General features: G+C 33.3%; 1 protein-coding gene across 9 annotated transcripts in view; it reads left to right on the top strand.

The window, feature by feature from the left end:
- Positions 1-22,754, top strand: part of OXR1 (oxidation resistance 1) — a 508,823-nt gene extending 486,069 nt beyond the window's left edge. For 6 of the 9 annotated variants that reach the window (XM_087447551.1, XM_004431252.3, XM_087447550.1 and 3 more), the window contains 6 exons: positions 11,893-11,973; positions 13,996-14,121; positions 14,918-15,070; positions 17,091-17,186; positions 18,816-18,889; positions 20,837-22,754. In XM_087447551.1, coding sequence (XP_087303677.1) covers positions 11,893-11,973; positions 13,996-14,121; positions 14,918-15,070; positions 17,091-17,186; positions 18,816-18,889; positions 20,837-20,972 — 666 coding nt within the window. In that variant the 3' untranslated portion in view covers positions 20,973-22,754. The remainder of the gene's footprint in view (positions 1-11,892; positions 11,974-13,995; positions 14,122-14,917; positions 15,071-17,090; positions 17,187-18,815; positions 18,890-20,836) is intronic. The other 3 variants (XM_004431253.3, XM_004431254.3, XM_004431256.3) reach the window with 1 other exon arrangement.
- Positions 22,755-25,257: the final 2,503 nt, after the last annotated feature.

Genomic DNA, 25,257 nt, shown 5'->3' with positions numbered 1-25,257 from the left:
TGAGTAGAACAATCAGTGAATTAGCCTTAATTTTTATTGACTGGATCCTAAACTAGGTACATTTGTAATATTGTGTATTGACTATTATTTTAGCAATCTGAGAAAAGGGTTTTTTAAGCTATCCAAAAGTTTCAAGCAGTGCGACCTAACACAAAACTTTAAAAGATATTCTAGTAAAGAAAAATCTGTCAACTTAATATTTTACAAATCCTAGTTATTTTCCAATATAAATGTGTGCATTTTTTGTTAGAAAAATGTATTGCCGATGGTTCTTTCTGTGGTAATTCAGGATTATATCTTGCCTTATGAATATTAATTTTATTTTTACTGTAATTGTAGGTGATTTTAAATAAGGCTAGATATATAGTTAGAACCAGGATTGACTTTCGAAGATGCCCCTAATGTATCTTGCCACCCTTAAATGTTAAGCATGTAAAAATATCAAAATGATTTCAATGATACTATTTTTAATTGAGCTTGAGAGTACTTTGTTATGTCTTTTTATTTTTAAGTTGAATAATTTCAAGTTTTTGTTTATATGATGCAGTAGCACAGAGGAGTTAGGCATCTGAAATGATTGAATTTGTTAAAATTGTGATCAGATTTATCAGAATAGCCAGTTAACACAGCTTTTTTTTAAAAAACCAAGAACAGTGAGGCTATTCATGTATTTTTTTATTTCCAGTTTAAACAGTTTATTACAAATACAGGCAAAATAAATTGTGAATGTTTTGAATTTTATAGATCATTATAATGTGCATCACACACCTACCACACTCACCAATTCCTGTTCAACCTTACAGGAAGCTGTTAGGTGATTTTGTCTCATATGATAGCATGCTTCTCACTGGTCTTCAGCTCTGCCCATGCATATAGTTTATATATATTATTTCATTTAACCTTCATAATAACCTTGCAAAGTCAGTAGCATTACTCCCAATTTTAAAGATGAGAAGACAGGTATGGAGTGGTTACTGAACTAAGCTGTCATGGAGCACAGAGACAGCTTGACCCTAGCACATTCTTTACCTCACCAGGATGCCTTTAAGAGTTTTCTAAAATGGTACAATACAGTATGATGTGTTTTGATGTGTAGACAAGCTCAGGACGCAGTTTTCTAGCTGTTTTCCTCGCTTTTGAGTAGATAGCCTAGAAACTGTAGGGCAGGAGAAAGGCTTAAGAAACTAAGGACTAAAAGGATAGCAGTTCTTTTACTTGTTTTGTAGATTGAGATTCCCTATAAGATTTTGCCTGAAAAGAGACATCTTCTTTAAAGAGCTCTACTTTAAAAGTGAAAATAGAGAATGATTCCTCTAGGAGAATAACAAATATTTTAGAACAGAGAGAATTTCTCGTACTTGGACTTTGAATTGTGTAGCTTTTTACAATTCTTCATATCTTTACTCAACTGATTAGTAGAGTGGTATCAATAGACCTAACTGATAAACTGTCTTAGAGCTAGTACTAATATGGCCATATATTTATGTAAACCAGCACAATTTTCTAAATGCTCATGTGTGTGGTATCATATTTGACCTTACAGTAATCCTGTGTGTTAACCAGAGATAGATTATTTTCATTTTATAAATGAGTTAATTTAAAGCTTGAAGACATTAACTAATAACTAATAGGTAAAATATGCTCCAAAATATGTGGAATGAAGTTACAAGTTTGCCAGGTAGCTTCAGTGAGAACCATATTGATCAAGCATGCTTAACTTTATTTTTTCTTTATATTTTTGAGGCTGTTTTAGAGTTTATTCTGACAAACAACACAAACTTTATTCTCTAATCATTTGCCTGAAGCTATTTATGTATTTGATATACCCATGTCCTATATCCTGCCCTTTTAGTGTCTGTCAATAAATTGTAATTTGCTTGTGAGTTATAAGCATATTTTGTAATAAGGATTTAGGTTTAATCAGATTAGAGTCAGAAATTATTAAGTAGCAGCATTGTTTTATCTCTATCAATACTTTACCAGTTTAGTCACCATTTTTGTAAATTTAGGCCCTGATATATGACAAGATGGATTTTTTTTTTTCTGTTTTAGGCTTTCATGTATGAAAACACAGGAGAAAAGCTCCTGTGATGAATTATTTATATCTGTGCAAGAATTAGCTCACAGATGGAATTTTAAGAAGAACTAATTTAAATATAAAAATCTTTCCAGGGGCTGGCCCAGTGGCATAGCAGTTAAGTTCATGAGCTCCACTTCGGCGGCCCTGGGTTCGCAGGTTCAGATCCCAGGTGCGGACCTACACACCACTTATCAAGCGATACTGTGGCGGCATTCCATACAAAGTAGAGGAAGATGGGCACAGATGTTAGCCCAGGGCCTATCTTCCTTAGCAAAAAGAGAGGATTGGCAACAGATGTTAGCTCAAGGCTAATCTTCCTCACCAAAAAAAAAAATCTTTCCAGTGACCTCAGCTCAAGATAATAATTATAATAATGATAAAAATAATTACTTCTACTAATACTGTATACTTATTACACTGTGTATTATTCTAAACACTTAACGAGTTGTTTTATTTAATCCTCAACCTGTGAAATATTGCTACTGTTACCTCCATCTTACAAACCAGAGACATATAGCAGTCTTACTACAATCAGTAAGGGGCAGAGCTGTGGTTTGAATTCAGGCATTCTCACTCTGGCCTGTGCCCTTAAATTCTTTGCTATACTTATTCTCAGAATCTTCAGAATATAACGAGGGGAAGGGAATTAACATTTATTTTGTACATTTAATGTATCAGTATCTATTTTATATATGTCTTACGTATGTTATCATTTATTCCTCATAAAGTTTAAAGTATGATTATTATTTCCATTTGAAATACCAGAGTTGAAGCAGAGATTAAAGGCGGTTACTCAAGTTCACAAAACTAATAACAAGCAGAATAGAAATTAAGACAGAGGGCTAAACCCAAACACAGTATTCTTTCTGCTATACTGTGTTGCCTACCTATAGTACATATTCACAGGAAATGTATTAGCTAGTATTTATATATGCCTTACTGTATGTAAAACATCTTCTGCTTTCTAGTCACAACCTAACTGAAAAGAGGACATATAGACATATATTCAATATATAATATTTTTCTGTATTTATTTGACTTATTTGAAAAGCGTATTTATTACATATGCAGGTTATGAGGCATGATAATAAAATGAATGTCTATGATCCCACTACGTAACTAAGAACTACAGTGTTACCAATGCAGTTGCATCAGCCTATGTGTTCTTTCTTTATCTCATGTCATGTCTCCTCCAAATTGGTAACCACCTCCCTGAATTTTGTGTTAATTGTTTCCCTGCTTTTTTTTTAATTAATAGATTTTATTTTTTTAGAGCAGTTTTAGGTTTACAGAAAAATTGAATGGAAAGTATAGCGAGTTCCCATATACCCCCTTTCCCTCAAAACACAATACCCCTATTATTCACATCTCGTATTAGTGTGGTACATTTGTTATAGTTTGTGAACTAATATTATACATTATTATCACCTAAAGTCCATAGTTTACATTAGGGTTTATTCTTTGTGTTGTACATTCTATGCAATGACTTGTATACACTACTACAGGATGATACAGTATAGTTTCACTGCCCTAAAAATTACCTGTGTTCAGTCTATTCATCCCTCCTTCCCTCCACCTGAACACTCAGTAACCACTAATCTTTTTACTGTTTCTATAGTTTTCCCTTTTCCAAAGTATCATATAGTTGGAATCATACAGTATGTAGCCTTTTCATATTGGCTTCTTTCATTTAGTAAGATGCTTTTTAGTTTCTTCCCTGTCTTTTCATGGCTTGATAGCTCATTTCTTTTTGGTGATGACTTTTTAATATTCCGTTGTCTGGATGTACCACAGTTTGTTTATCCATTCACCTATTGAAGGGCATCTTGGTTACTTCCAAGTTTTGACACTTATCATAAAAAGCTGTTATATACCTTCATGTGCAGATTTTGTGTGGACATAAATTTTCAGCTTATTTGGGTAAATACCAAGGATCGCGGTGCTGGATTGTATGATAAGAGTATGTTTAGTTTTGTAAGAAACTGCCAAACTGTTTTTCAAAGTGGCTATATGTACCATTTTGCACTGTACCAACAATGAATTAGAGTTCCTGTTGCTCCACATCCTCACCAGCATTTGATGTTGTTAGTGCTTTGGATTTTATCCATTCTAAATAGGTATGTAATGTTATCCCATTCTTATTTTAATTGGTATTTGCCTGATGACGTATAATACTGAGCATCTTTTCGTGTTCTTATTTGCCATCTATATATCTTCTTTGGTGAGATGTCTGTTCAGATCTTTAGTTCATGTTTTAATTACATTGTTTATTTTGTTCTTGTTGGGTTTTAAGAGTTCTTCATAGATTTTGGATAACATATATATCAGATATATATTTTGCAAAGATTTTCTCCAAGTCTGTGGCTTGTTTTTTCATTCTCTTGACAATATCTGTCACAGAGCAGAGTTTTTTATTTTAGTGAAACCCAACTTATTAATTGTTTTTTCATGGATCATGCTTTTGGTGTTCTATCTAAAAATGCATCTTCAATCCCAAAGTTACTTAGATTTTTTCCTGTGTTATCTCCTAGGACTTTTGTAGTTTTTTGTTTTACAGTTGGGTCTATGCTCCATTTTGAGTTAATTTTTTTGAAAAGTATAAGGACTTTGGCTGAATTAACTTTTTGCATGTGTGTGTCCAGTTGTTTCAGCGCTATTTGGTAAAAGACCATCCATTCTCCACTGAATTATCTTTGCTTCTGTGTCAAAAATCAATTGACTGTATTTGTGAGTCCATTTCTGGGGCTCTGTTCCATTCCATTGATCTATTTGTCTGTTCTTTTGCCAGTATCACACTGTCTTGATTACTGTCACTTTATATTAAGTCTTGAAGTTGAGTAGTGTCAATCTTCTAATTTTGTTCTTTTCCTTCATTGTTGTATTGGCATTGGGATCTTTCCATATAAACTCTAAATAATCAATTTTCCCCTATCCACAAAATAACTTTCGTGGAGTTTTTATTGGAATTGTGTCGAATAGTAGACCAAATTGGGAAGAACTGATATCTTGACAATATTGAGTCTTCCTGTCTATATCTATGAACATGGAATATCTCTCCATTTATTAAAATCATCTTTGATTTCTTTCATCAGAATTTGTACTTATCTTCATGTAGATCTTGTGTATGTTTTGTTAGATTTGTACCTAAGTATTTCATTTTTTGGTGCTAATATAAATAATATTGCTTTACATTTCAAATTCCAATTTTTCATTGCTGATATATAGGAAAGCAGTTGACTTTTGTATATTAACCTTGTATCCTGCAAACCTACTGTGATCGTTTATTAATTGCAATAGTTTTTGGTTGTTTCTTTAGAATTTTCTATATAGACAATCATGTCATCTGCTAATACAGTTTTATGTCATCCTTCCCAATCTGTATACCTTTTATTTCCTTTTCTTGTCTTACTGCATTAGCTGAGACTTCTAGTACAGTGTTGAATAGGAATAGCAAAAGGGGGCGTCTTTGCTTTTCTCCCTAGGTTAGTGGGAAAGTGTTTTGTTTCTCACCATTATGTATGATGGTAACTGTAGGATTTTTTTTGTGGATGTCCTTTATCAAGTTGAAGGAGTTCCCCTCTATTTCTAGTTTGCTGAGAGTTTTTATCATGAATGAGTATTGGATTTTGACTAGTGCTTTTACCACATCTATTGATATAATCATATGATTTTTCTTCTTTAGTCTGTTGATGTGATAGATTACATCAGTTGATTTTCAAATGTTGACATACCTTGCAAATGTCTTGCATACCTGGAATAAATCCCACTTGGTCATTGTATAGAATTCTTTTTATACATTGTTGGATTAAATTTGCTAATAGTTTGTGAAGCTTTTTGCAAATATGTTCATAGGAGATATTGATCTGTTATTTTCCTTTCTTATAATGTCTTTATTTGCTTTTTTTTTATTAGGGTAATGCTGGCCTCATAGAATGAGTTGGGAAATATTTCCTTTGCTTCTATTTTCTGAAAGAGATTGTAGAGAATTAGTATAATTTCTTCCTTAAATGTTGATAGAACTCACCAGTTAATCCATGTGAATTCACTCCAAATGCTCCAGAGCTAGAAATCATAACCACTTTTGGTTTCTTTGTAAGTACAGAGTCAGCTACCTAGTGTATGTGTTGTTGCTTTGCAAAAGTCAAAATAATAATAGTGGCCAAAAGAGAAATCTGTTCACTTTTTCCTTTTTTCTATTCTCATGTCTTTTATAGCTTTCAACAAGTTTTCATAGCTTTTCATAGAGTTACCTTGATGTTTACTGGTAGCCAATTGATTTTAGTTGGCTAAGAACTGGGCCTGATACTTTGTTTTGTAAAATTGTTAATTTATTTAATAGATATAGGCCTATTCTCATTATCTGTTTATTCTTGTGTGAGTTTTAGTGGTTTGTGTTTTTCAAGGAATTGGTTCATTTCATCTAGGTTATCAAATTTGTGGGTGTAGAGTAGTTTATAATATTCTTTTATTATCCTTAATGTCCATGGATCAGTAGTGACGCCCCTGCTTCATTTCTGATGTAATTCATTTGTGTCTTCTCTCATTTTAGTTAACCTGGCTAGAGGTTTATCAATTTTACTGATTTTTTTCAAAGAACTGGCTTTTAGTTTCATTAATTTTTCTCTATTGATTTTTTGTTTTCAATTTCATTGATTTCTGCTCTGTTTTTTTAAATTATTTCTTCTCATCTACTTAATTCAGATTTAATTTGCTGTTCTTTTTCTAGTTTCCTAAGATGGAAGTTCAGATTATTGATTTTAGATCTTTCTCTTTTCTTATATATACATTTGATGCTGTAAATTTTCCTCTAATCCCTGCTTTCACTGCATCCCAGAATTTTGATAAGTTGTATTTTTATTTTCATTTGGTTTAAAATAGTTAAAATTGCTTCCCGGACTTTTTTTTGTTTGTTTTTTTGTTTTTTTTGTTTTTTTTTTGCTGAGGAAGATTTGCCCTGAGCTAACATCTATTGCCAATCATCTCTTTTTGCTTGAGGGAAATTCACCTTGAGCTAACATCTGTGCCCATCTCCCTCTGTTTTGTATGTGGGTCACCAGCACAGCATGGCCAACGCGTAGTGGTATAGGTCAGCGCCTGGGAACCAAATGCAGACCACCAAAGCAGAGTGTGCTAAACTTAACCACTAGGCCCTGGGGCCAGCCCTCCCAGGACTTTCTTGACCATGTGTTAATTAGAAGTGTGTTGTTCGAAAATATTTTGGGAATTTCCCACTGTTTCTCTGTTATTGATTTCTAGTTTAATTCCATTGTGGTCTGAGAGCATACTTTTTATGATTTCTATTTATTAAGGTGTGTTTTATGGCCCAAAATGTGGTCTAAGTGAATGTTCCAAGTGAGCTTGAGAAGAATGTGTATTCTGCTGCTGTTAGATGAATTATTCTTTACATGTCAGTTAGATCCAATTAATGGAGGGTGCTGTTCAGTTAAGCTGTGTCCTTGCTGCTTTTCTGCCTGTTGGATTTGTGAATTACTGATAGAGGAGTTTTAAAGTCTCCAGCTATAATAGTGGATTTATATATTTCAAGATTATGTAATGAGTATTCTTTTCCCCTGATATACTGTGGAGAAAACAAGATTATTCCCTTTTTATGAGATTCACTTCTTACATTTATGGTTCCAGGAAGCTAATACAGTATATACATATTGTCATTGAATGATTTTGAGTAGTTAATAGGTTTCTTTTCAACTAAAAGACAGTGAATGTATCTGCCTTCTCATGAAAATCTATGAGAGTCATCTGCAAATATACTTACTATGGAGTACTTTTGGAAGACTTATTCAAATCAAAACTTTGATAATGTGTTCTATTTTGAATTCATTCTGGATTTAAATCTTTTTTTCTCTATTAATTCTATTTTTCAGTTATCTAATTTATCATTCTCTATTTGCTCCTTTTATGCTATGATAGTTCCATGAAGTGTTATTTTGAAAGCAATAGTTTTAATTTAAGGCAAAAAGGAGCAAAGTTTTAATATAAGACTGGTCTTGTTTTATAATAAAGACTGTTGTATATGATTAAATATAGAACAGAATGTTATGTGACTTCAGGGATGCCGTTGTATTCCCTTTTTGTTAGCTACAACAACTCAGACTTAGAGTTCCTCCTTGTTTAATATACTTTTGGATACAAAAGTAAGCATAAATTGCATTGATAAGATAATATTTTTCTTTCTACCCCATCTCCCTTTGCTAAGGAATAAAAGTAAGGAATAAGTAAGGAATAAAAATAGCACATTCACAGATATCTACCAGACTTTTGTTAGTCTGCAAAGCAGTTGAGGGAAGGGAGGTTTTCGGTTTGTTTGTAGGGTAATCTCAGGAGGAAGTACTGGAACATCCTGGAAGGAGGACTATTAGATCAAAGTATTGATCTTTACGTCTAGGAGGGGAATGTGTTCTTATTCACGGGATTGACAGCAACTGTAAGTTTTCTCTATTTTCTGTTTTTGTTCTATTCTGGTTGTTGTTAGTCCCTTTGTAATAGAGATGGATGGATTTAATCCTGCCTTTACATTTGTAATTCTGTGAAAATAAATGCTTAGGAAAACACTTTCTCTGTGTGAGAGTCCTTTGTCAAAGACTGAAAAGATAAAGAGTAGGACTTAATTCTGCAGAGGGTGGGTCATAGCACTTATTTCCGACAGATGGGATTCAGCAGTACTGTATATGCAAACCACTTATTCCTCAAGAAATGACTTTTTAGGCAGATAGGGAATACACTTTCAATTGGAAGGTCTTTATTTTCTCAACTGTGTACCGTTAATAATTGGCAGTGTGATGTAGGACATTTTGTAGAAATGTGTCCATTTTCTACTTAGGTTTAATGTTTTGGGTAAAGTAATAAATTCTTTACATGGAGTATGATTTACCAAGGGGATAAAAATTAACTTAAGACTAATTCCAGTTCCATCATATATACTAGGAATCTGTATCTCTTTACTCACTTGTTTTGAGAGGAGAAAGTATAGTTTTATACTCATTTGATTTCAAATCTTTTTTCTTCATTAATTCACAGACTCTTTTGACAGTTTTGTGTATCTTCATTCATCACAGCATGAGTAAATATTTAAAATAGGGTTAAGGAAGTGGTGAGTTTATAAGTCCCAGAAAAGACTACAGCTTTTTAAAAAAAGTACAAATGAGAAAAGATAGATTTGTGACATTGAATAAACTATGACTTTACCAAATGTTAAAAGCTTATTCTTATGATAGCAGTTCATGGTTCCCCCACTGATAGCTCCTACTCTCGGTGATGTTGATACAATTAGATTATAACTGATCCCTTTTGTGAGCATAATTCAATTTCACTTCCATCCAGGAAGTGTATTTAACATGGTAAAAGAAGGAACTTTAAAAAACAAGTGTAAGATCAGTGTTAACTAGAGGGCTAGAAGGAATGCAGAGGAGTAGATAAGTCATATAATTTGAAAATTCTTGGTTGGGAGACTCTCGATTAGACTGAATGCCATGGGAAAAAGAAAGAAAAATATAACTGGCCATTAAATGTTTTGTAGAGATATCTTTTGCTGGCCACAGAGAAGCAAAGCTGTGATTTTTCATTTTCAGTACCTAATTTTTTGTATCATCTTTATTGAGAATTCTGTTGTTCTTAATTGAAAGGTCTTTAATATTTTTCTAATACTGAAATTTAAAATTAATTTCAGAATAGTCATTCAAAGTATACGAAATAGTTGACCTCTCAAAACTGAAATATTTTAATATCAAAAATAAGGAGTGTCTTTAGACATTATCCTTTAGACATTATTTTTCACCAATTACCCGAAGGACTAAAGAATAATCAAATAAAAGTAGTGTTAATAATAGTAGCTCTCGGGGCTGGCCCCGTGGTGTAGTGATTAAGTTCAGCGTGCTCCACTTTGGCGGCCTGGGTTCCCAGGTTCAGATCCCAGGTGCAGACCTACACCACTTATCAGCCATGCTGTGGCAGTGACTCACATACAAAATAGAGGAAGATTGGCACAGATGGTAGCTCAAGGAGAATCTTCTTCAGCAAAAAAGGGGGACCAGCCCCGTGGCATAGCGGTTAAGTATGCATGCTCTGCTGCTGGCGGCCCGGGTTCGGATCCCAGATGCGCACCGATGCACTGCTTGTCAGGCCATGCTGTGGTGGCGTCCCACATAAAGTGGAGGAAGATAGGCACGGATGTTAGCTCAGAGCCAGCCTTCCTCAGCAAAAAGAGGAGGATTGGCATGGATGTTAGCTCAGGGCTGATCTTCCTCACCAAAAAAATAATAATAATAATAGTAGTAGTAGCTCTCATTTACTATGCGCTGGCCTCTATACTAAGTCTTTTGAATGCATTCCATTTTCTCATTTTATCTACATAAAAACCCTATTTGGTAGTCTTATTATTTCCATTATTTTATGAAGAAATAGATAAAGGAGGAACCAAACCCAGATCCATCTGATCCCCCAGAGTTGCAGATAATAACCACTTTGGGTTTCTTGATAAGTAGAGAGTCAGCTATCATATTACATGCACTGTTGCTTTGCAAAAGTCAGTATAATAATAATGACCAGAATGGAAATCTGTCTGATTTCTTTTTCTTTTTTCTGTTCTCATGTCTTTCATAGCTTTCAACAGGTTTACATAGCTCTTTATAGAGTTAACTTGGTGTTTACTGGTGACTCATTCATTTTAGTTGCCTAGAACAAGAGCCTTTTAAAACCTAGGTTAGGAGTCTGAACTCTTTATGGGCCTGTTGGTTTAACTGAATTTTGTGACCAGAACCTCTACATATAACTAATTGATCACAAGAGGAATTTGTCATAGCTCAGGAGAATCAGCACATATTTTATGACGCCACCAGAGTTCACTATATTGTGGTTAGTGTTTTGGGAATTACGTCATGGTCTGAAAAAGCTGTAGCTGTTGTGTCAACCTGAGGAAACTTGTCTGTTTCTGTGGGCTTTTTGTAATAATGTTTATCTGTCATATATGGCTTTCAAATTTAGCACTATGCAAGAGATTCATCTAGGCAATTATAGAAGATAAAGAAATTCCCTTAGAAATTTAGAATGTAGGAAGGTCATTAGGTTTTAGTCACAAATAATTGCTACAGTACCAACCATAAAGAAGTAATATAGCGGAGAGGCAAAAATTGAAAAGAGTGGTTTAAAAAGGCTGAGGTAGACGTGCCTGAGAGGGTACCGTTGATTAGATATGTTTTTGAGAATCTAGTTATCTACTTTCTAGAGCTTATTTTTCTTATTGCCTTAGGTTTTGAAATGTACTTCATATCCTTTTCTTGCTTCTTCCCCTCCTTTTTCTGATACAGATCATATAGCATGGGTATGTTTGTCACCTTTGCCTAGAAGAAATTCTTCCAGCATTGCCATTAGGATATGATGTTTGAGCTAAACTTTGATTTGGCCTGAAGAGTTGAAATTACCATTTTCTTTGTAAACTGCAAGACATTTAGATTTTAGATGTTATCTTTGTTGTTAGCAAAGCATGTTATGTTTTATATAGTGTTTCCTTTTAAACAACTATAATTCTATTTACTCAATCAAATTCTGTCTCTATGAAACAATCCATAAAATGAAGCTTATATCCTGAGCTAGTTGGATGTAGTGGTTAACTCATTCATGAGTATTTCACTCTAGTTTGATATATAAATCGCTTGGATTTTCAGCATGGAGTGGGGGAAAAAATCCTGATTACAGTTCTCTTTCCCCATTTAAATTTCTCCAATTTTTTTTGTTTGTTTCGTTTTGGCTATCTTTCTCAACTGTCAGTGGAATTATTGTCTTCCTGTCTCCATATTCAGGTAGTATCAGTGGCTGAGTATCACCGCAGGATCGATGCTCTAAATACTGAAGAACTGCGCACACTCTGCAGACGTCTCCAGGTGCCCCCTTCAGTAGTTTAAACCCCTCCAGAGATTGAATACTCCCTGTTTTTAGTGTCTTTCGTCAGGGAAAATCTCATTTTTGAAGGATTTGTTTTGACTGTAGCACTAAATCCATCAGAAAATTCCTTTTTTGTATTAAAGAGTACAGTATTGCCTTGAAGAGCCATAGGATTATCTTTTCTGTCTTCTTTTCAGTTGAAAAATATTCACAGGAATTTTCTGTCACTTTAGAACTGTTCTCAGTACCGTGTGTTTCTTAGAGCGATGAGGAGTTTTCCTTTAATTTATATTGGAAGAATGTCTTTGGGTTTGAGATTGAATCTTTACTAAACAGAATCTGAAAGATGTGGTACTGTGGGAAAGTTTTAATGGATAGCAAGGCATAAATATTTTCTCTTCTTTAAGAGTATTTCAGTTGAATCAACCTCACATCAAATATCTTAATGAGATAAAGTGTTTTTGTTCTTGAGGTATTCCTGGTTGGTATTGGAAATACTTTGGAATAGTATAGGTTAGGCACCAGAACTAGGTAAATTATTTAAAATTCTGTGAAATAATATTTGTGATTTTTTTAAAGAAGAAAGCGATACAATCGAATTTATTTTTCAGTTTTGTGCATTGTGGTGTGTTTTCCTCTTAATAAGATATGCTTTCATGGCTTTGCTAGAACTACTGAATTTTTTTCTTTTCTTTTAATGCTTCTTGTGCTGCCTTAGATTTTTTTTAACCTTTCACATCATCAAAATAAGGGTAAAACATGATGATGTGAAAAAATTTAAATACTTTAGTTTCTCATCAAAAAACAATACAGTTCTAGAACATGTGTTGGTTGAAAAAATATGCTATTTAGGTTTGGGAAGAAATCTATTAAAGAAACAAAATAATTTAGCAAGATTCATTCCTGCATGGAATCACAGTCGCCGATCATTGCTGCATTTTAGTTATCTGCTCTAATGGAATTCTGTTTTCCAATTTAAAAGTATCATCCATAATAGTTACGTTTCATATCTTTTATTTTCTAATGTTAATTGTGTTTTATATATTAAAATAAAATTAATATGACAAAGTAAGTGCCAACAGATAGATTGTATAGTTTATTTTGAGTTAATCAACATTTTTATCATTTTAAGAATATCAATGAGATCATTTCCATCAAGCAAAAGCATATATTCTTTTTAATGTATCAAATTGATGTAATTTAAAAAATAGATTTGTGAACAAATTAACTTTTAATTTATTGTTTGGTCCAACTGGATAAAAAAAAGTTAGTGTTTAGAAAGTAAAGATAATGAAGACATTTTTAAAAATAATGGTAACTCTTTAAAGGAAGCATATAAATGCACATACACACACACACATACTCCCCAATGACAATTTATACTTTTTATTGTACTCTTCCAAGTTTTCTTAATTATTTTTAGCAAATTTTATGTTTATCATGAAAAAAATAATCCCACATATTTTAAATAGCACAATAAAAAGCAAACTAGCTGGCTCACTTTTGCGCTTCAACAGCAAAATTAAAGTTTGCTTGCAACTATTTTCTTTTTTTTTTTTTTTTAATTTTTTTTTATTTATTTTTTCCCCCAAAGCCCCAGTAGATAGTTGTATGTCATAGCTGCACATCCTTCTAGTTGCTGTATGTGGGACGCGGCCTCAGCATAGCTGGACAAGCGGTACGCCAGTGCGCGCCTGGGATCTGAACCCAGGCCGCCAGCAGCGGAGCGCGCGCACTTAACCACCAAGCCACGGGGCCGGCCCGCAACTATTTTCTTTTACACAGAAATATGGGGGTTTATCATTCATTACCTGTCCTTTCCTCATGTAGTAGATGAGAAAAATGTCTGCTTATAGTGAAAAAATGTTCTTAGATAGAACATCTTATGCCTTCTAAAATCTTAAATTAAAGCTTTAGCCACGTTTTCTAAGATATAAAGTTTGATTTCTCTCAAAGGCTGAAATTTTTGAAAGCATGTTGCAATTTTATATTAATATGCTGCTGCTGTTTTACTTCTTTAGATTACTACAAGGGAAGACATAAATTCAAAGCAGCTTGCTCCAGTGAAAGCAGACCTGGAGTCTGAATCTTTCCGACCAAACCTAAGTGATCCCAGTGAACTCTTACTGCCAGATCAAATTGAAAAGGTATGACATACTCACATATGTTCATTTCTGAGTGTTTGCCCATGAAAGTAAAACAGGCTCTTTTCAGTTGTTTTGAAAACTAAAGAAGCAGGGTTACTGCTACTAGTTTTCCTCACGCATGAAGAAAAAGTAAACAGAATACAGCAACTAGTGTAATAGAAGGTGTTGGGAGATTTGGATAAGCAGAACATTAAAATAAATAACAATAGCAATTTAGATGAGACACTACAATAGCCAATATTTAATTTCTTATTGTGTGCTAGTTACCTGCTTTATATGAATTATCTCATATAGTTGTTACAACACCTGTAGAAGTTGGATACTCTTATTGTGTGCATTTTATAAGGAAAGAAACTTAGGCATAGAGAGGTTAAGTAAACTTGTTCGAAGTCAAACAGCTGTAAAGAGTTGAAGCTTGATTCCTAATTCTGATAGTCTGACTCTAGAGCCCATTATTTGAAAGGTTATTAATAATCAAGCTAACAGTCCATTCAATATTTTTGTTAATATGATACAGAGGGCACAAACAATAAGTAGTCTATGTTTCTTATCTCTGTTCTAATCTGTTTCTTGTTTGGCATAATTTTTTCTTTTCTTAGTGGACAATTAATATTTCATGCTGAGAAATATACAGTTACTCTTCAACTGTCTCAGTATCTTTGAGAATGATAAATAATTTCTACTGTTATTTTTGTAGCCTTCATTTTATAGCCTTTCATTAAATTCCAACTGGCATTAGTACCCTACAAATTGACAATAAGCTATCAAGTAAATGTTAACATTTTATTTTTTAAAGCTTGCCAAGCATCTTCCACCAAGGACAATTGGCTATCCATGGACCCTTGTTTATGGTACCGGGAAGCATGGCACAAGCTTGAAGACTCTTTATCGAACAATGACAGGTTTAGACACCCCAGTGCTGATGGTGATTAAAGACAGTGATGGACAGGTATGAAAAGTAACTATGTAGACACCTTGCCGTTTAAAAGGCTACAGTAACTTTTAGCATATTCTTTTGATAAAAATTATTTTCATTAGTATATTTTATTAAGTTTAACTGATAATTATTGAATACTTTTAATATGCAAGGCAATGCTGAGTGAGGAGATAGATATGAGCATGAATAATTAAAGAGTCCCTACCTTCAAAGGGATGATAGTCTAGTAGAAGAGAACATTTAAGTATACTAGTATCTCTAATGCCAAGCAAAATATCCGAAGTGTAGTAACAACCTAGAAGAAGCCAAAGGGGTGTTTAGAGAAGGAGTTGTTCATATCTATTTGGGGGACAAAAGAATGAGGTTCACAGCAAGGATGGAAATTGACAGTCTTGAAGCGTGGGTAAAGTTTTGAAAGTTAAAGATAATTGTGTAAGGATGATACTAAGAACAAAACCACAGATAAGCAAGAGAAACATTTGTTTGTTCTGAAACAGCAAGTTCAGGTCAATTTCCAGCATTGGAGAGTAATGAGAGGGTGAAATAGCAATATTAATTTAAAAAACAAAACAAAACGCTATAAAACTAACACCTTTAGAGTGCTTAATATACACACTTGACTAATCACTTTATATGCATTATCTTATTTAATCATCAAAGCCCTGTGAGGTTGATACTTGAATCATTTCTGTTTTAAAGGTGAGTTAACTATCACTTAAAGAGTTTCACCAACTTTTCCAAGGTTATACAACCAATAAAAAGTATTCGCAGCAATGAAAATGAATGAACTACTGCTACATGCCATAGCATAGATAAGTGTTACAAACATAATATTGAGTGAAAAATGAGACACTAAAGAGTAACTTCCTTAAGATTCCTTTCATAGAAAGTTTCTAAATGGGCAAAACAAATCTATGGTATTGTCAGGCTAGTGGCTTCTTTGGAGGAAGTGAGGGTGGTGGTGCAGAGGAGGCACAAGGAGAGCTTCTGGAGTGCTAGTAATGTTCTGTTTCTTGGTCTGAATGAAGGGTTAAGTGGGACTTTGCTTTGTGATAATTCCAAATTGAGCTGTACATTTATATTTTACATATATACCTTTCAATAAGAAAGTCTGTTTTAAAAATTAAGACTATAAAAATAGAATGTCAGGAGACACAGTGACTGTCAAGATATCTATCAGACTCTCTACATTCCCATTTTATAATGTGGAAACTTAGACCCAGAGCATTGAAATGACTTGTCCGAGTCTCTTATTCATTATTCTTTTTTAGGGTATCTACTGTTTGTCTTGAACTGTATAAGGTCATGGCATTACAGGACCAGACAATTCAGATCCAAGGCCTACCCTCTTGGAGTTTACTGTCTATTTTATATCCTTTTTTTTTTTTGGAGTTTACTCTCTAAGAAAAAAATAACCTACCTTTTTAGTACTGTCATGTGTCGCTTAATGACAGGGATATGTTCTGAGAAATGCTTTGTTAGGCGGTTTCATTGTTGTGTGAACAGCATAGAGTGTACTTACACAAACCCAGATGGTATAGCCTACTGCACACCAAGGCTACGTGGTACTCATCTCATGGACCGCTGCCATATATCCAGTCCATCACTGACCAAGATGTCATATGCATCACATGACTGTAGTAAAATGTTTCCCTGTACTAAAGGGATTTTGCTTCTGTAAGTATACAATCCCACAGCAGCATGTTGTCCTTACTGTACATACATTGTGCATATAAGTCCTCCTGAAATGTGTGAACCATTTTTTAAGATTGTTTAATTGTTATAATAAGCATCTTTTTATATTTCAAACCTAGGAAAAATCTTTTTTCCTGTTGAGAAACTGATATGCTTTGTACTTGACAGTAGTGTGAATTATATAGCAACTGACCATGTTTCCCTTTTTAAGTACAAGTAGATAAAACTATAGTACATTTGTATTTTTTTGCATTTTACTTAAACATATATAATGGGATAATGCTTAATGAAACAAATTAATAGTCATGTCATTGAACATGCCTTTTTTTATCCTTAGGTTTTTGGTGCATTAGCATCTGAGCCATTTAAAGTGAGTGATGGCTTTTATGGTACTGGAGAGACCTTTGTCTTTACATTCTGTCCAGAGTTTGAGGTAAGGACAGTTATTCCAGTATTCAGTTTATAAAGAGATGGCATAAGGAAAACAATGTGCACTTTGGAGTCATGCACACTTGCATTTGACTCTCATCTCTGCCTTTTACTAACTGATAAGTTAGCAGCTTTTTGACCATTTTGAACTTGAACTTTCTTGTGGATAGAATAGGGATCATAAAATACAACAGGTTTGTTTAAAAATTAAATGAGAATCATTATACACAACACTTGGCATCGTGCCAGACCCACATCATGGGCTCAGTAAGGAGTATACATCATTATTACTATTCTGTTTATGAATTGTCATTGTAAAATTGCTACAAACTTTTAATGACTAAGTTTAATGATATAAGTAAGTCTTGAAAACTTAAAAAATAAACTATTTGAGTTTAAATTAAAAATGATGACCTCATTTCTTTTTCTTTATTGTGGCTTAACTAACTTGAATTGAATATGTTCTAATGCCAATAAGATCTAAAATGTAAAGGTATACGTGAATTTTAGTGAATGTTTGACTCTAAAACATTGAGTGCAGTCCCAGCATCTCAGGTACATTAAGGTTCAGCATGTCAAACCATTCTTAAGAGATGAAATTATAATCTTGAAAAATGGAATCAACACAATTGGTTAAAAAAAAAAGAGAGCTTGGTTTTTAGGAACAGTTTCTATAATGAACAAAATAGGAGGGATCTGATAACACAAAAGAAGCTCTCTTAACAAACTAACTGGTTCACCAGATTAACCAATGCTTTTCATTTCCTCCATAAAACATATCAGCTGATGCCTATAGCTAACTGGAAGCTTGTTACAATTTTTTTAACCTTCAATTGTGCTTATTCTCAAAATTTTTTATGCTATTTCTACCTGATAGCTGTAATGATGTAATTAATCAAATGTTATATAACTATGAAAAAGTGAGTGTTAAAGTTTATTTTATGAAAACTATAATGAATACTTTGGAAAAACTTGATAAAGGTGAAATGCTAAAAATTGCTATTGTATTAGGTTTAGGTAAAACTCCCATGAAAGATTAGAAAAAAAATTTTTTGATATTAGTATCTAGATGTTTTGCCTTTCGATTTCTCAAGTATTTTTATGTTCTCGCTGCTCTTTAAAGAAATTGAAACTGGAAATCATAAACATGTGTTATGGACTTATATAAGCATGATGACAGGCAAATCCGTACCCAAAGAGAAGCCCTTGACCCTATATCAAAATCTTAAAATATTACCAAATAAATGTATATTTATATTTAATGTTAAAATAAAAGTTAATGGCATCTATATCAGTTTTTTAACTGATTTTTTACTTTCTTCAACTTTTTTCATTAACCATCCAACTCATGATATCTGTATAGTCAGAACAGAGAAGTGTGTGTGAAGAGATAAGATTTGAGGAATTGGAATTGAAGGTTATGTGGCAGTAGAGCGTGTGCTTTCACGTTTAGTCATACAAACACTAAGACTCAAAGCACCAGCTCCTTCTGCCCAGACTTATACTGTTCTTGTTGTTATTCTTCTTCTTACTATCAGTTTAGGCTTTGTTAACTATTTGGGGTTTAGAAAAACTAACTCTGTATAGTGACCATTTTCATCTACATATTTAAAGCTTTTGTTCATTTATGTAGGTCTTTAAGTGGACAGGAGATAATCTGTTTTTTATCAAAGGAGACATGGATTCACTAGCTTTTGGCGGTGGAGGGTAAGTCTCTTGAACATTTTACCATGAAATTTTTAAAAAAATTTTAAAAAGTCATTTGTGTTATTTATAAAATGAGTTATCTTTGGAAAGTTTTGACATTAGAATCGTAATTTGTATATTATGACTAAGAAAGTATAATATATTTGCAAGAAGATGCTTAAATGTAGTATTTGAAACTGTTGGTACAGTATTTGTTTTCTTCGTTTTAAACTGCTGTTTAGTCAATTCCCTTTTGATGAAAAGCTTTCTTTAGAGTATAGTGACTCCTAGATATTTGAAGGAGAAATATACTAATACCTTAGAACTTCTCAAATTTTCAAAATACCATGGTGGTATGTTATTTCTCGTAATGTAAGAAAAAACTCCCATTGTTTTCAACTTATTCTACCCAGGAGACTATTTGGATTGATATTTTAGACAATAATAGAAATTTGTTTTGCTGCAAAAAATTTCAGTAACCTCCCAAGTTTTCAGGGTTTATTTTGTTTTTAACAGTATGAGTCAGTCAGTAATTTGAATTGATTCTTTTGGCACAACAAGCACTATGAGAAACTTTCTTATTCTTGTTTGTGTTTTATATCTCAACTTCATTTAGTCTTTATGGTGTTTGGAGGTAGCTTGCTCTGCTATCTCCCAGTCTAGACTTTTCAAATAGTGCTTAGGAAATATCAACTCCTTCGTTTGTTATTCTTCTCTGTCCTTCAGGATCAGCCATAAAGTATGCTAAATAATTCCCAAACTCATAAAAGTGTTATTTGTTTCCCACAGTTGAGGATATATAGTAATAATTCATTCAGGCCACAGAATCTTGTTAGCCTGTAAGAATATTCATCATCCTGAGTGATTCTAACAAATTCTCTTACAACTTCTCTGTAGATAGGTGTTTGGAAGACATGATTTCAGTGATTAAAATATAGCCATGGTTATTATAGCCTTCTCTGAAGGACATAACCAGGTAACTAAAAACCAGGTTATTTTTGGTTGTTGGAATCAGCATATAATGTTTATATGTTCCAATTACACCTTTTTTTTGGTGAGGAGGAGGCAGTCATTCAGCCCTACCCCAAATGATAGTTTTACATGTGATTCAATTAGCTCTCCAGGAATGCCTCGCAACCAAAGTGGCTTATAATTTCAAGCTGTTAAGGGTGACTTGAGCCTTTGAAAATAACATACACAATGTCATTAGATGTCTTCTGGAACTTGATTTTGATTATACATGATTACAGCAAGCTAAAGTAACCATTGGGTCATTTGATAACAAATTAAGACAAGTTTAGTCTTTGAGGGAGGAAAGTACAGGCTCAGAAAACGGGAGGTACGGGGACTTGATATTTCAGAATTCCAAACAGGTGCCCCCATAGAAATCAAAATCATGATATTTTTATATTATTTTTTGATGAACTGAATGTAGGCTTTGGAGTCAGATAGACTTGATTCAGATTCCAGCTTCAATATATATTATATGTGGGACCTTGAGCAAACTCAAGTCTGAAGTTTTCTCACCTGTCACTTGGCAATTGAACCCTTACCGTTAACCCTGCATTTTATTTTAGATAATACAGAGTTTTCATGCCTCTGAGGAGTTCACGTTAAATATATTAAAACCATACAGCAAAGAGAAACCTATAATATCAGGGAAAGAATAACAGAGTAGCACCTGTCTCAAAAGCTAATTCTATATGAAATTAATTTTAGAGGATTCATTTTATTCCTTGATCTGCATATTAAGTGATTTTATAATGGGATATGAGCAAAATGAAATTGCCTTGTGCCAATGTGGAAAGGAGTAGGGAACGGTTTGGAAAACTTAATGATCTTAGAGTTGTTAGATTTTGAAATATCTCATTTAAATTATTATTTTACAACCTCTGCAATTATTATATTACAACTTAAGGCATAAGTAATGAGATTATTGTTAAAACTGTTTTATTTTATGTATTGCAGAGGAGAATTTGCCCTTTGGCTTGATGGAGATCTTTACCATGGAAGAAGCCATTCTTGTAAAACGTTTGGGAATCATACACTTTCTAAGAAGGAAGACTTCTTTATCCAAGACATCGAAATCTGGGCTTTTGAATAAATAGAATGCTCTCTGTCTTAGCAAAATAATGGCCCAAACCTGCCGTGGACAAGCATTGTTTCGAAAGTTCAAGAAGCAATACAATGTAACATGTCACTTGTGCTTTAAAATTAGTTGGTATCACCATTTATTACAGCTATAATTTTGGAATTTATTTTTTAAATCATGTTTATGTCCCAGAGTTTTTTAGATTTAGACCATGGCATGGGTCCATGCAGTATAACAGCCTGAGTTTTGTCAGAGTTTTGGCAGCATTTAGATCATAGTGACCAACTCATCTACAATCCATGTTATCTCAGTCTCCTGATAGGATGGTGCTGTTTTGTTGAATCTATTTTGGTTTATTATTTTTAAAACTATATTGATTGTTTTACTAGAGCGGTCTAATTGGGGCACTGAGGGATTGAAGACTAGATACTGCTGTATCTGTGAGGTTGGCACATGTGACCTTTGGACATGCTCAGCTTATTCGTATGAAGGAAAAACATACATGCCAAAATAATGCGTACTTCATAGACTGCTGAGTTCTAGTTTTAATTCACACTACAACATTCTCTTTATTAGTTTTGCAGGTATTCTCAGTTTCATTTTAATAAAAATGAAACTCGAGAATTCTGGTTGTAATAGACCACAACACACATGATCTGCAGGTTTGGGCATATGCTTTTATCATTGAATCATCTGATAAAGAGTTATAAAATGACAAAGGAGAATGAGAACTTGATGATTCTACTGAATTTAATGTCAAGCAAGAAAATATACTATTTGCATATTTGTAGCTTAGCAGGGCATTATAAGTATAAAAACTATGAAACAGATGCATATTTCTTCAACATATTGTGTCAGGTATACTGTTTTATAGTTCTGTTGTTTTAGCCTTGTTGCACACCAACTCCCAAAATATAGGTTCCTGTTCAAAAGGAAAAAAAAATTTGTGTTTTTTTTGGGGTGGTGTATGTTACTAATTACCATTAGCATTTGCTGTTATAAAAGGGCAGTGATTATAGTAGACAATATTGTAACTCAGTAGACTTGTTGAATATGCAAACTTACTGTCAAGTGACCTCAGAAAAAAAAAAGAAAAGCTAGAATATACTAGTAGCTCTTATCCTCTTATGTAGGAAACCAATAATAAGCCATTGTGGCAATAATTCATCAGTTAATTTCAAAGCTTCATGTTATGCACACACACACAAAAAAAATCCTGCTGTTATACGTGTGACAGTGACCTTGTGCTGAAATTTCAGCTATTCCAGATAAACATTGTATATTATCTTGTAAATTAATGTTTAAAGGTAGTTTTGTTCTTATAGAAAGTGTTGATTGCCAGGTTGCTTATAGCACTTTAAATTATTCTAAAAGTGAAATATAAGCCAAATATGTTGGCTACAGTAGTTTTAGTTGTATAGCACTTGAATATATTTAGACATTTTGAAAGTTTAGATAACTATATAAAGAAATCATAATGCTAATGGAAAAGAAAATCTGATGTTCTATTTAATATGCTATTACTGAATATGCATAGAAATGCAGGGCATCATTTCCTTGTCTATGTAAAGCTCTCTCATTATAAGTTAGTAACAGTATATAGATTAAATGTTTACAATATATAGGGAATTGTAAATAACTATATCAGTTTTTTTCCCCTTTGGTCTTCCACAGCAGTATTATTGTCTTTGTGGAGTTGACGAATCATAAAAAAAAAAAAATCCTGTATTGGATTTCAATTACAATAAGGTTATAGTGGTGTATACCAAATAAAAGTAAATATATAAATACAAATTTGAGTTTGGATTTATTGAGTAATCAAGTTATTTTCACAACCAGGAAGTCTTTGGTTAAGTATACTACTGTCTTTGATGTGTAAAAAATGCTTCTGGTGGGGCCATGCCGGTGGCGTAGTGGTTAAGTTTGCACACTCTGCTTTGGCGGCCCAGGGTTCGCAGGTTCAGATCCCAGGTGCAGACTGACGCACCGCTTATCAAGCCATGCTGTGGCAGGCGTCCCACATATAAAAAGTATAGGAAGATGGACACAGATGTTAGCCCAGGGCCAATCTTCCTCAGCAAAAAAGAGGAGGATTGACAACAGATGTTAGCTGAGGGCTAATCTTCCTCACCAAAAAAAAAAAAAAAAGCTTCTAGTAGCCTTGGCAGTGGTGCTGGTGATGGTGGTAGTGGTAATAGTAATAGTGATAATACTGATGGAAGGATGCATTCAAGTAGAGGGAGCACCACAGTTTAAAACATGGGGAAGTAAGAAGGCACTTGACATGTGAAGAAGTACAAGTCATTTGATACTTTTAAATTATGTTGTTTTCTTTTTTGATGGAGAGTGCATAGCAAAGTAAGACTAATGTCAAGAAGAGCTTTGTTGTATGCAATGCCAAGAAATTTAGATGTTATTTTTATCTCATAGGAGCAGTTAAGAAAATCTGAGTGGAGGAATGACATGGTCAGATTTGCACTTTAGGAAGATCTCTGTGAAAAATAGATTAGTAGAGAGAAAAACTAGAGACAAGAAGACCAATAAGCCTGTTGTAAAGTCCAGAGAAAAAATGATGAGGCCTGAATAAGAATAGTAGCAATGGTGATAGGAAGGAGGCATGGAATTGAAAGAGATTTTAGGAATTAGGATTAACAGGATTTGGTTACTAATTGGATGTCAGAAAGAGTTAAGGATAACTCTCATGTTTTGTACTCAGGAGCTGAGTATATTATTTATCAAGATGGGTGATGTACAAAGAAAGAAGTAACAGAGGGGGAAATTAGGTTGGTTATGGACCTTATAGTATGATGTGAGAAATTGGAGGATAGATTGCTGTGGGAGGGGGGATTTAATATTCTGTTCTGATAGATGAAAAGATTTTTAAATCAACATAAAAAACATACAGGTAGATGTTGAAGCCATAACCTATGAATGAAATGCCCTTGGAGATTGTAGACTGATTAAAGAGAATTTTTGAGATAGATTTTTGGGGTATAGTAATATTAAGTGACAGAAAGAAGAAAAGGCTCTAAGCTTCCATCTCAAGAAGCTAGAATAAGAACAACAAATTAAACCTAATGAAAATAGAAGGTAGGACAAAATAAAGATATGAGTAGAAATCAATAAAATTTAAAACAAATGTATGAAACCAAATCTGAGAATAATAAAATTATAAATCTCTAGTAAGATCAAGAAAAAGAAAGTCAAATGACCATTGTTAAGAATGTAACAGGAGACATCACTACAGAGCCTGGACAGAGATAGGATGTTGTGAAGAACTTTGCATCAATAAACTTGACAATGTAGGTGAAATGGAAAAACATTTCAGAAAACAAAATTTATTAAACCTGACAAGAAAAAAGTAGTGAGAAAAACCTCTCACTACAGAGCCTGGATAGAGATAGGATGTTGTGAAGAACTTTGCATCAATAAACTTGACAATGTAGGTGAAATGGAAAAACATTTCAGAAAACAAAATTTATTAAACCTGACAAGAAAAAATACAGTTTTTTTTATTACAGAAATTAAATCTGTTAATAAAAAAAAGAGCCTTCCCACAAAAAACTCAGTCGCATATCATTCCACTGAGTAATTTTTTTAAGTAAAATTTAAAAATTTAACTTTTAAATTTTTTCTAAGGAAAAACAGTATCAGTCTCAGATGAACGAACTCTTCCAGGATGCTGAGAAAAGGAAAAACTTCTCATATTGGCTTTTGAGGCTAGCATAACCTTGATACCAAATCTTTACAAGCTTTACAAAAAGATAAAATTACAGAACAGTCTCATATGAACATAGATACAAAATTCTACATAAAATAATCACAAATCAAATTCAGCAATATATAAAAGAGTAATATAACCAAATAGGCTTTATTCCAGGGAAGCTAGCATAGTTAACATTTTTTAATAATGCCATTTACCACATTTATAGAAAAAAAATTCATGATCATCTCTGTAGACGTGAAAGAAGCATTTAATTTCAATGCTCATTTGTAATTAACACTCTTAGCAAACTAGGAAAGAAGGAATCTTCCTTAATCTGACAAAAAATGATTCTTGAAAAATGTACAGGAAGCATCATCTTTAATGGTGAATTATTGAAAGTTTTCTTCCAGAGATAAGAAACCCGATAATGATAACTGCTGTCACCACTTCTATTCACCAATGTTCTGGAAGTTCCAACCAGTGCAATAAAGCAAGAAAAAGAAAAGTCATAAGGATTTGGAAGGAAGAATGTTAAATGTCATTCGTATATGACATGATTGTGGACATAAAAAGTTACAAAAAGATCAAACC

Source organism: Ceratotherium simum, chromosome 23, assembly GCF_057802395.1.
Source record: "Ceratotherium simum simum isolate JZ-2026a chromosome 23, ASM5780239v1, whole genome shotgun sequence".
Lineage (NCBI taxonomy): Eukaryota > Metazoa > Chordata > Mammalia > Perissodactyla > Rhinocerotidae > Ceratotherium > Ceratotherium simum.
The sequence above is the reverse complement of the archived record's forward strand: the minus strand, read 5'-3'. Positions and strand labels throughout refer to the sequence as shown.